This window comes from Phocoena phocoena, chromosome 4 (assembly GCF_963924675.1).
Source record: "Phocoena phocoena chromosome 4, mPhoPho1.1, whole genome shotgun sequence".
Classification (NCBI taxonomy): domain Eukaryota; kingdom Metazoa; phylum Chordata; class Mammalia; order Artiodactyla; family Phocoenidae; genus Phocoena; species Phocoena phocoena.
Window position 1 is genome coordinate 68,143,246 of NC_089222.1, and position 12,876 is coordinate 68,156,121.

The 12,876-nt window shown below is 40.1% G+C and overlaps 1 protein-coding gene across 1 annotated transcript in view; it reads right to left on the reverse strand.

Moving 5' to 3' along the window:
• P3H2 (prolyl 3-hydroxylase 2) overlaps positions 1 to 12,876 on the reverse strand; it is a 155,781-nt gene that overhangs the window by 2,910 nt on the left and 139,995 nt on the right. Inside the window, exons 9-14 of the mRNA XM_065876247.1 lie at positions 10,039 to 10,166; positions 9,384 to 9,479; positions 8,701 to 8,851; positions 7,491 to 7,608; positions 6,458 to 6,533; positions 2,208 to 2,348 (exon numbers count right to left, since the gene is read on the reverse strand). Coding sequence (XP_065732319.1) covers positions 2,208 to 2,348; positions 6,458 to 6,533; positions 7,491 to 7,608; positions 8,701 to 8,851; positions 9,384 to 9,479; positions 10,039 to 10,166 — 710 coding nt within the window. The remainder of the gene's footprint in view (positions 1 to 2,207; positions 2,349 to 6,457; positions 6,534 to 7,490; positions 7,609 to 8,700; positions 8,852 to 9,383; positions 9,480 to 10,038; positions 10,167 to 12,876) is intronic.

Genomic DNA, 12,876 nt, shown 5'->3' on the forward strand with positions numbered 1-12,876 from the left:
AATGCACAGGAGACTGTTGTCACGTACACCCTGAAAGGAAAGATGTTTAAGAGCTGCAAGTCTCTATAAAAGCAACTGAAGCTTCTAATATTGGGCATCCTTACCGGTGTATGTTGCTAAATACTCCTTGAGAATTCAGTGCCTTTAAAAGTAATCTATGAGCATGGAAGTCTGCCAGTTCTCATGAGGTATTGATAGGCAGGCTTTCTTTGCCCAGGGATTCAACCTGAGAGCAGATGCCTAACTCAGGGACTCTGAAGATTTTTTGCACATTGAAATCACCTGGGGAGCTTTTAAAACTTCCGACACTTAGGTTACAGCCCAAATCAATTAACCCAGAATTTCCAAGGGTGGTAGACAAAATGTCAATAGTTTGTAAAGATCACCAATTGATTCCAGTGTGGAGCAAAGTCTGGGAATCACGTCATAGGCAAAATTTTCTAGCAGTTGCTTCAGAGGCTCTGGTCATTTTCTTCTGTGACCACTAGATGTCACCACAGCCTGGAGATTGAAGAATTTTCTTAACACTGTACTTTCCAGGTTAGCAAGGCTCAAAGAGAACTTAGTGTTAGCTTATTTAGATATAAAAAATATCTTGGGAGAGAGGGCTGAGGTAATGAATAATAAAACAGGTTATGTGTTCATTGAATTAAACACTAAAGAGAAAAAAGGACGAGGCAATTTTTCAACAATGTGATAGCTGCACTGCGTACTCAGGTACCTAGGTTCCTTAGTCCAGAAGGAGTAATGTGGAGGAACGCTGACATTATGGATGTGGAGACACAGGAGGAGAGAGGAATTACAGGTGAAGGAAGTGAAGTTTTCAGATCTCTCCCTGCTCTGCTCCCTCTGTCAGGACCATTCTTTTCTCTTTCTGTGGCTGGCTATCTTCCTCTGCTCTCTTAGGATTGCACTTATATACATAAGTCTTCCTTGCTATCCCCCTGCAAACGCAGACTGTTTTCTCCCCGTCATTTGCTTTTCAGCCTTTCTAAGCTCCTCGTGGCCAAAGCTATGCTTTGTTCAACTGTGTCCCCCCAGGGCCTACCTAGTGGAGTTTTCCAGACACAGAGTAGATCTTCCATAAATATTTGGGAAATATATGAAAGAATGCTTAGGGGATATGGCTTAAAAACTGAGCCAGGTTTGATGGCAAAAAGTATATGAGAAACTCATTTTAAAGTTTCTGATGAAATTGGATTCAATTTAGGGATGTAAAGAGGAAATTTGGTTAGAATGCCATTTTCAACACAAGAATTTCATAGCTTCATTAAGACTCAAGGCTGGAGGAGACTTTGAAGTCGTCCGGTTTAGCCCTTGCCATGAAGTTTCAGCTTCAGGTTCAGCGTTCCATGCCAAGCAGTTGCTGAGGCTTTGACTGGAGCCGTCCAGTGACAAGAAACTCAATACTTCCAAACAAGACAAGTTCACCAAATAGTGCTGACGATTAGAAAGTTATTCCTTATGTTGAGCCTAGATTTTCCTCCCAGGGGCTTGTATCCAGAGGTCTTAATTCATCCCTCTGCAGCCTCACAGACAGACACCATAATCTCTGCCCACAGCACCCAGAAGGATGTGATCATGGTCTATGACCCAGGCTAAGCATCCTTAGCTACTTCCAATAGAATAATAACAATATTTTAATATTTAATTTACTAGTAGTAAATGATAAACTTGCAGGTGTCCTCACCCTCTTCTACATATGTTTCATAAATTATTCAGTGAACTCTTAAAGGATTTGTTGAGAAAATAAATCAGTCTTCCCAGTGACCAGTAAAAAATGACTCCTCTCTCTTGATGCTACAATTTATTAATAAACTCAAGACTAATTAGAGACTGCCAAATATGGCTGTGATGTCTATTTCTGCAAACCTTCATTTCTAAGAACCCATCTGATTAAGAACTGCATTCATAGCCCTTCTTTTCCTCAAACTCATCCTACAAACGTCAAATGTGTAATTGCTAGGTTATGGGTCTGATTAACAAAATCTGTTCTTGCTTAGAAAACAGAGCCAGTGTTGGAAACCAGACAGAAAGGATTCTGTAAAAGTTTTTGTTTGGTTTGGTTTTGGTTTGGTTTTTTTCCCCATGATCTCTAAGATCCCTGAAGGGTTATGAATCAACCCAAAGGGCTTTTCTGATAAATCGGTTCATGAAGCAGGTCTATAGGATGTCTCAGTGGCTTTCTGGGTGGGTCAGAAACTCACCAATTCTCTGTAGAGTGGGTCCAAGGTAAACCACAGAGCCACAGCACACCTCTGGCCCTTGGTGACTGCCTTCACCCCATGCGGGTTCTCTCCTCCAGATGAGAAGCTGATCATACGCCCACACTTTGGTTTTATAGAGGCCTGAGAAAGAGAGTGAAAATTTGACTCTCAATTCCTATACTGTTAACATTTCTACAATCCCCCTTCTCTGTCCTTCTAATGGAATCCTGGGGTTGAAAATTGCTTCAATTTCCTCGTCTGTAAAACAAAGATAAGGTCAAAACAATACGTAATTCAGAAAATAAAGTTATCAGGTAAAACGGTTGGCACAGTCCATGGCAAATGGTAATCGCTCAATACATGCTATGTTGGTGGCTGGTAAACTCCATGAAGGCAAAGCCTCTCTCTTTTAGTTCACGTCTCTAATTTTAGCACTAGTACAACATCTGGCCTAAGCAGATGTACATTTAATATTTGTGGAATGACAAAAACAAACCAAGGGGACATGTAGAGTGCTGGTAAATTCTTATAATTGATCTAGGTAGTGGTTCCATGGATGCACCCTTTCTATTTCCTTATTGTGCATTTATGGTTTGTGAACTACTCATAATACAAAAATTTTTTAAAGTCAAGTCTAATCCCATGTGATACTTTAATTCCTGTTACAATATTCCTGCCCAGTAGTCCTTAGCCAATGTTTTCATACCTCCAGTGATGAGAACACACCACCCCTTCAGATGACCAATTCCATGGCCTCCAGAGCTCTGGAATGATGGGCACAGTCCTTCCAAGCTTGGCTCAGATGGAGCTGTCCACTAATGATTAGGTAGGACAGGGTAGAAGGGAAAGAGGCACTGCTGGGGGCCCTGAGCCAGAGCATTAGATCAAACAAGCAGGCTCTCCGAACTGAGTAAGCGGAAGCGATGGAATATTAGGGGTCTTGCTTCCGTGAATAAAGTGTCTGCTCTAAGCAGAGTTCATTTTTCTTTCTTGAGAAACACAGAAACCTGACTTATTCCATAGTACAGCTTAGAAATAAAAGCAAGAAAGTAGCACCAATCGTTGTACTATTTGATAAGATGGACCAGTTCTAACTAGCTATTTTCTGAATTGAATTGAGTTGATACGTGACCATTAGAAGAACTTTGGTCCCCTTCAGCATAAAATGGGATGGCTAAGTTTTTCCACTGCCATCCTCAGGAGGAATATTTGGAAGATTTCCTGAAGTCCTTGGACGCTACTTAACGTAGGTACTCCCAGACTGTGTGACGAACTTGTGGAAGGTCAAAGGTAAGTGGAGTAGTCAAAGATCCTGAGGTGTGTGTGTGTGTGTGCGTGTGCGTGTGTGTGTTGTGTGTGCGTGTGTTAAAAGGAAGAGCAGAGAAAAGCAGTCACTTTCTGGGTTACTCTTCTGTTCACGATAATTGAGGAGTGATTTGTCTTTGCGAGAGAGAGTTGCTTTTCCCAAGCAGCTTCATCAAAGTGACTTTCTGACATAAATCTAGGTTCCTAGTTACTGGTGCCTCCAGCATCAATCCGATTTTGTGTTTCTGGAGCAGGAATTTGTTGTGCATTTTCACACAGAAACAGCAAGTTAACTAATACTAGAAGACATATGAAGCAGGACAGGAAAGCCTTCCTATACGCATGGCTTTAGGATCTAATTTCAAATTTTCAGAGCTGCTCATCCCCTGATGCTGGTCAAGGGCTTACTTACCCACACACGCTTGCCAGTGCTTCTATGTGATTAGAGTCTTGGCCTCAACATCTTACAATACTAAAGAGAGGCTGTGGGAACAATTTAATGCTTTGTCTCTGATGGAAGAATTGAAAATATGTTTACACATGAAGAACTTTGGGAAAAGAAGCTATCCATTGCCTGAAGCAGTTGGGACTGGTTGCAGGTACGTGGAGTCACAAAGGACTAATCTTATCAAGTGGAGAGCATCACCTCTCATAGATCAGGTATGCGGAGGAATAAACAAGCTCCACTAATGACATTGCTTCTAAGGGAAAATGTATTCTGAAGTTTAAATGATTGTAAACATACGTTTGGAACACAGACCCACTGAGTTTAGTTTTTCATGAAGCAAATGGAACTCATTGGATTTTATCTTTTTCAAACTTGCACAGAGAAACCAAAATAACGAAATACCCAAGTTTCACAAATATGCTGCTGTCGAAAATAATCCATGGCTCTTCCAAGTATGATGAAAGAAAATTCCTTTTGATTTGCATCTAACTGATGATTAAAGTCAGAGAAGGCTTTGTGCTGTACTTGCCTTGAATAAATGTAAATCTTCAGCCACCATTCAGTAATTATACAATTTCCAGATTTTTCCAAAGTAAAGAACTTAGGAGACTATTCTTCCTTGCATAGCACAAAGCTGGGGCATTTCCCTGCTCCAATTTTCCCTCCAGAATCAAGGGAGGGAAAACTGAAAAGAAAAGCTATCCATTTCTCTTTGTTATTGGCACTGGTTAACTAAGAATTTTAATTATCTACAAAATGCTCCCAAAACTCTACCATATGCATTAATCTGAAGTAGAACTAATTTTTGAAAATAGCTCTCTCAACTTGGAGCTTTTTCATTAAAACGTTGTTTAAATTAGTTTTTCTTTTACTTTTTTAGGGGATGGTGGTGGTTAGATTCAGTACTTTTAAAAATAGCTGCATCTTGATCTTAAAAGTATAAATCTTTTAAAAAGGAGTAGTATCTGCTTTCACATCTTTAAAAAGCAGAATTACAGTTAATTTTAATTCAAAAATTGGTGAATTCACACATATTTAATGATTCATTTATGATTCATACATATCAATAATATTCCCGCCTTACTTATTTTCAAACATTGAACATTTCCAAATATGGCCACTAGATGGCGCAGAAGCAAAGAAATCTTTTCAACCACCTGCCTGATTTTCTCTCCAATTGTGTGAGATTCAAACAGTTTTGAACCTGTTAGCAGAGCTCAGAAATCAAATGCTTTCTGCACAGAGGCTTTTCAAAAGTTGATATTTTTGTACTGGCATTTAAACTGAGCCTGGATCATCAGTCTTGATTTAATTTCCCAAATCATGAAGCATCAAAATACTCCCATGATAATATTTAAGCTTTTTACAAAAAAGAGTGTGAGGCATCATGACCTTTTAAATATACAGTACATTAAAGAGTATGAAATATTTTTCTTAATTATATCAATGTTTCTGGGCAGTTCTAACCAGAATTCCCATAGGTTTTCCCTTTAAATCCAGTAATACATCGTTTTTATATCATTTGCTTACACCTGGTAGTATGCCATGAATGAGACCAAGAAAAGGGTACAAAATAAGAGGGGAAAGACATAAAACTCAGAAAAAAGTTGTGGAAATAACTTACATAATGCAAAATCCTTGAAATCTATCACATACATGTCTCAACTATTTTGATTTTGTATAGAGGAAAGAGATATCTCATAATCTACTTATAATTCAAGTATCTCCTCAATCAGAAAACCTCTTTTTTCTACCATGGCATATGCCGTTCGGCTTAAAAACCAAAGATTCTGGCTATACGGTTTATATGTGTTCAGTAGGCTGGTTGTCCAAAGGCATTAGTTTGCTTAGGAAGATGGTGGTTGAGTTTAACTTTCGATTTTTGATCTACGATAGTGTGTTTAGAATCTCTTCCAAAGTATGAATATGTAACACATGTGTGTCTGTGTGAATGTGTATATATCAATTTTCAAGTATAGGTTTACTTACTATCAGAATTATATATATATGTATACATATATATATACACACGCATATCATAATTTGGATAATGAGGGGTATGGAAGCCAATGCTCACCTAACATACAGAGCACCAGGGTACTTGAAAGCCATTCTGTAGAGTCATTTGACTTGTTATAGTCGTGGGTGATTTAAGAATAAGTGTTTAAAAAAAAAAAAAAAAAAGAATAAGTGTTTTTAGGTTCCCATCAGATTACTTGGCAAAGAATCAGAAGATCTAGGTTCTAGTTCTAAGTCTAACACAAACTAACTATATGATCCTTAATATATATTATTTATATTACCCATCTGTAAAAAGGAAAAGAAGATTTTTATTGATGATTCCATTTCTAACATTTTATAATGTATACATTTACTGGATCTCTCTCCACCTCATGAATTCTCAAGCTCAGAAATATTTGAAATCCAGCAGTCTTTGGAAAATGGCAAAATTGAGACTAAAAATGCTAGATAAATTTGCAAGAATCGGCTTGCTTACGGTCACAGTTTTGGCATCCATCTCAGTGAATATGAATTCGCCTCCTTCAAAGTCATCATTCATATATAGGAGAGCACTGTAAGAAGAAAGGGAAGCAATTTGTACTCTTATATGACTACACAACATCACCGCAGAACACTGCAGACTGGGCATGAACTGACCAGCCTGATTAGTAAGTTTCCTCTGAACTAAACATTAAAATGATTGACCCTCCTAACCCTCAAGCGTAAGATCAGATGTAGGGTCATAACCCTGAAGTATTTATTTATTCCACTCAGGTTAAAGTTTTAATTATATGTCAGACTTCATCTATCATTTCACCTCCTCCAAATAAAATCTAGCTAGGTTTAATCTAGCCCTTTGATCTCGCCCACAGCATCTAAAACTCTGTTCTTTCCTTTTATACTAGTAACTCGAAAGGATGTATTTTTTCCGTTAAGTAGCTGGAGAGATCTAAGGGGTGTATCCAAGTCTTGCAGATAGGGGGCGCTCAATAAACATGTTTGTATAGAGCACAGTGTAGTAATAATTAACACATTATATACATGATGACTACAACTCCTGACTGTTTACACAGTAAAATATCATTCAATAAGACAAAACTTTTTTGTCCTGAGTTTTCAGTTTCTTACTTACAAAATGCAGACATAGATAAATGATGTGTTGTGATCCCTATGCCTGCTGAGATGCATACCCTGTGTTCTCAGACTGAGATATTAATACATATACCACAAGGAGTATGTTTAAATAAAAGCCAAGTGAGAAAAAAAACCCCATAAACTTTACTTTTTATATTAAAACAAAATGGGCATTCTGTGGAATAAGACACAACAAATCGTGCAGGGATTTTTAAGATAAAAATATGATATGCTGAAATCACTTCTCAGTTGTGGCAGCCGCTTCAGAAGACTGAGCATTTCTGCTTCATTGAGATGAATGTGATGACAAGCAAAACAGATCAGCTTTCTAGTTTCCATGGGGTTTTGATAACTGTTGGGCACAAGTTTGGTTCTGAATCAGATGCTGGCAGTACCTATAGTCCCGGAATGTGTAAGCAGGAGGCTCCTTCCAGCATTCATTGGCCTCTGGATCCAACAGGCAGTTGTCAGCATGGATGGGATGACTGAGGTCATTTCTTCTATCCTGTTGACCTGCCAGAAAAGGGAACAGGGAAGCATGAGAAATTGAATGCCGTAACCTCCAAGAGCAAAGCTGGCAACCTGTCTTCTCCCGTGGCTGGTGCCCCTTGCAAATTTGAGGATCAGAACTCAGAGCAGGCTAAAGAACGCTGGGCAAGCACCGTGAAGAGACTCTGGTCCTGCTTCGATATGAACTTGATGTAAAAAACTGTAGGCAAGTCACACCTGTCTCTTCAGCTATAAAAGTTCTCCGATATAAATATACATGCAGAAATTCCATGCATTTCATGGGCTGTACTTTGTGTGGGACAAAGGATGAGGATAAAATGCAAACGTCAAAAAGAAAAGATTTGGGCTTCCCTGGTGGCGCAGTGGTTGAGATTCCACCTGCCGATGCAGGGGATACGGGTTCGTGCCCCCGTCCGGGAGGATCCCACATGCCACGGAGTGGCTAGGCCCGTGACCCACGGCCGCTGGGCCTGCGCGTCCGGAGCCTGTGCTCCGCAATGGGGGAGGCCACGGCAGTGAGAGGCCCGCGTACCGCAAAAAAAAAAAAAAAAAAAAAAAAAAAAAAGAAAAGAAAAGATTTGATGCAGCTGAAGGTTCACAAGTAGAAAAGTCTACTTCTGTGACATTCTCTCCCCCCCTCCTCCTCAGGAGGGTATAGAAGAGAAGATGTAGAGGAAAAAAATAGTGATGCCAGGGAGTGAGGAGGTCTCTGCCTTTTGAAAACATTTCTTTCAACAATCCTTTTTATCTTCTATGCTTCCCCTCAATGCTGGTGGGCATAATGGTGACTGTAATTTCCAGGTTCTTGAACCCTGAAAAGTGAAACCTAGAGCAGAAAGGTATTTTTCTGTGTGATTGTAGCAAGCAGAAGAAATGGATTTGAAAGGGAAAATAGGTCTTCTAATACTTTAGGGGACCAGCAAAGTAGAAAAAAAGGGAAGGGAAAAATCAGAGTGAGTGAGCTTCTTTTGTTTTAGAAATGTAGAACTCTTCTGAACCGTTAGTCTGACACGTTCATAGAGCTTTGTCCTGCATTGTTTTCTTTCTCATTTCACTGTGGGTAAAAGGGAACATGTTCAGATTCTGGAATCTCACCAGACAGGGCTGTGCGGCAGACCATGTGTGTATAGGAAAAATACAGCGTTGAGTTCAGCATGAAATAGGATTCGACAATCTTTCGAGCCTTCTCGCTGATGTCATAAAACAGACGGGCACTCTTCAGGGAGACTCGGCCTTCATAACCAAACTGAAGAAAGAGAAGAATATTAGAAACCACTGGGTTGATTGGAAGGCTGGAGGAAAACAGATGTTAGGTTTTATTAAGCCAATATAGGACGCTCATCTCTCTGTTGGCTCGTGGGAATACTACTACAGACTTGCGGATTTGGTTTAGGAAAATGAGGGAAAGTTGAGAGCTAATTATCCCTCTCCTCTCCTCTCAGAACACTTTCCTCACTCTTCTACAAAAACACCTCTCGCAGTACAGACTGATAACTTTTTTGAGTACGTTTTCGCCATTGGACCTTGAGCTACTTGAGGACAGGGGGGTTGTGTATTATTTGTCAGATGCCAATCTAGGAAATAGAGTTTGATCAATTGATAACCGAATGGAGGAATGCAGGAGTGATTAAAAACAATGAAGGTGCCATTTCATACTTGCTCCCTTCAATGACCTGATAGGTCTATATCTTAAGCCCTTCTCTTCCCTGTATCTGCCATTCCCAGAAGATCCTGGGTTGACCCTTAGGAATTCAAAGCCAAAAAAAGTTAAGTTTTACTTTGAGTGCTTTCAGGACGGTTGCACCTTCAAACTTTTCATTGGGTGTATGGGGTGAAGTCTTTCCTCTGTATCCATCACCAACAAGCATGATTCCCTAGAAGCAAAATACAGGGTGCTTTATTAATGAGGATAATGAATTCATCCCATCTCCCTTTCTGCCTTGACCGCCAGAAAACTGAGAACCAAAGTCAATACTCAGAACCGTCTCCATTTTATTCTAGGATTCCGGTATCATTAATTCTTCCAACCAAAAGAGGCATCGTTATTTAACTTTCACCCCGCATTTTCATTACAAAATGGTGCCACCACTTTCTGTAGAAATGGGTAGAACATAAATAATTAATATATTGATTAATCATTGATAAAACTAAAGAGACTTTTCCCAACGACTTTATATGATAGGCAGGGCACATGCTGGATACAGTTGTCCTAGGAATGAAGCCTCTAGCTCTTCCAGACCCAAGAGCTATGTCCAGAGCTGGACAAAACTACAATCACCCCAACCCAAAGGCTATGAAAGTGCCTCCACAATCAATGTCCTTCTCCTAAAGAAAGTAACGTTTCAGGCCTGGTTTCCTGGCTCCAAGTAAGTCCAGGACCAAAGCTCTTCCATGCTCAGGCCAGACCAGCACAGCAGGGCTTCCGGTCCTCACACTAGCCACGCTGTGCAGCTCCCGGCACTGTTCTTTTGACAGGACGTTGTCCAGGAGGACGCGCTGAGTCCCGTTCAGCTGCTCGGAGTTGTAGACGAACGTGATGTTCTCATAGAGCAGAGGGCCACCTGCAGGGACAAAACACATGGTTGTCCTTGTTACCTCTGTCCCCAAGGCGGGAAGCACAGAACACCCAACAGCTTTCAATGTGCGGTTCAGGAGTCAGTTTCCTCACGAACATTTAGGAACGCAAAGACAAATTACAAATCTGGAAGCCTGAGAAACGCAATATGGATTCAAGAAAAAGGCAGATGTCTGGCTACCAGGTTTCCCCATGATGTCGTAATTAATATATTACATTTGTATAGGATTCGGGGATTGATAAACTATTTTTTTTCAGTTGATTCCAGGGATGATCCTGCAAAACAGACTGGGCATCTCATAGGATTCTTCTCAGTGAAGACTTTCCAGGATTTTCTCAGCGGTGGGCCCCTCCCTTCTCCACAGCCCTGGGTTCCTACCTCTGCCACAACATCTCATGCAATTACTGGGTGACATGACCTCAGGGTAGGTAAAGACTTTTTAAAGAGATAGCAGGACAACCAAACAATTGAAAAAAAAGAAAGAAAGAGAGAAAGAGAGAAAAAGTTATTTGACGACATGTTTGTGTCCTCAGTTCCTAGAGCAGTCCTCAGTCCTAGAGCAAAACCTTCACCAAGTAACTCAGGGAATAAATGCCCATCAGGACAGTCATAACCAAGTCACCTGACTCCTTGCCAGTCTTCTTTCCACCACCTACTGACTCTGGATGGTCTGACTTTTGGAATATCTCTTTTTCTCTGCTCTCTGGGCAAATTATGTCGATATATATATTATATATATATATGTATATATATCTCCCCCACAGGAGAGTTTCCTGTAGGCACCTTCCCCCTCACTGGACAGAGCTTACAACTTTATAAAATTAGCTCCATATTGGCTCTTCAAAGCATGATGCTTTGGGGCTATGTTTTAGGTAGCGAAATTACAAAATCTAGACCTGACATGGTTCTTTCCTCATAGAGAATAGGACTGAAGGACAAAGCCTCTGACGGTGAGGAAATCTTCCAATGTAGCAAAGTACAAATACCTTGAACCAGAAAACTGAATAGAAAAGCAAAACTTGTTTTTCTCCTCTTTATAATATTCCTCCTAAGGGACCTGATGCCTGTCAACAAGGGCAGCTCACCATGGAGGGCACAGAGGTGAGGAGGGCTCCTCCCATTCCCCCCCCCCCAGTTGGGCAATGGTCACCAGCACACTGGTCTAAAACACATCATTGAAGGAGAAGGAGACAACTGAAATTGATGTCTACTCTTTGGCTTTAAAACAGATTAGTCAAACTAGGGAACGGCACTGAATGTTATTAGTCCAGTTGGGATAAAAGAGTTAGTACAGCCCATGATTAATGGAATATTAAAATAATGGGACAGTGTTTCTTGGTCTTGAGTAATGTATGGTTATCTGTTAAAGCAAAAGTTCCCTAAGAAGCTTCAGTGAATTATTTGTACTGCAGTTTTACTTCCATGTTTGCAATCATAAAACTGTAGGTACAGTATTTATTTTTATAGCTTCATACAACTATCATACCCAAACTAATTTACAAGATTAAATAAAAGCAAGACCATAAAACCAGTTAAATTCAAATTAACAATCTTAATAAAATGGTTAATGTTGTTTTGTGGAAACTAAAAAGCAATGTTCCACATGAATATTCTAATGAGTGATCTGGCCCTGGTTCTTCTGAGCCAGCATTCCTCAGAGTGCTTTTGGTGTGTGATGACTCATTCTACTACAAGTTTTCTCTGTTGAAACTACTGTGGAATCTTAGTGGACCATAATGAATTTTAGCCTTCATCTGGTCTTAATACATTATTCATAAGTTTGTCCTACTTCAATTCTTATTAGTCTTTGACCATTGAAGTGTTATTAACCGATGCCAATGTGATGGTAACTGCATCCATACCCACTGAGGTATGAAATCTCATGGCAGTCCTTGGCTATAAGGGGTTATTCAGATGACCCACTAGTTGTCCCTCTTATTATTTTTTTTTTCTCTTAATTTTTTAAATGGCCGTCAACATTTATAAATACAGAATTTCTTGGATTCCAGGAATATACCCACAAGCTCCCAGTTTTAGTATCAATCTTTTGGATGAACAGAAAATACATAACATAAATATCTATAACTGTAACTATCTATATCTATATATCTCCTACAATTCAATGTTTTTCCAACTGTGCTCTACAGGAAAGTTTTTAATGAAAAAAGAGTTTATAGATCAAATACGTTTGGGAAGTACTGGAGTAAACAACATTTAAGAGGACTTCTTGGAACTTTTAATATGTGAACAGGCATTATGAATACCAATATAATATGCAGCCATTCTCACCCTTAAATTAGCACAATACCCACCCTTCTCTCCTTCCCTCCCTCCCTCCCTCCCTCCCACCCTCCCATCCTCCCTCCTTCCTCCCTCCTTCCTTCCTATGGCAGAGAGACTCTAGGTTGGCCCCTAATGGTCACAGCCTCCTGGTACTCACAGGTTTGTGTACTTTGCTTCCCTCAAGTGTGCGTGGGGCCTGGAGCTTGCCTCTAACTAATAGAATATGGCAAAGGTGATGGGATATCACGTCTTTGATTGGTTACATAACATTGCAACTCCTATGTTGCTGGTTGACTCAGTCTGTTGCTTTCTCAGCTTATAGTCTGATGAAACAAGTGGCTGTATTGGACAGGCTCACACGGCAAGGAATTGAGGGCAACCTCCAGCCAACAGTCAACCAGAAACTGAGAAT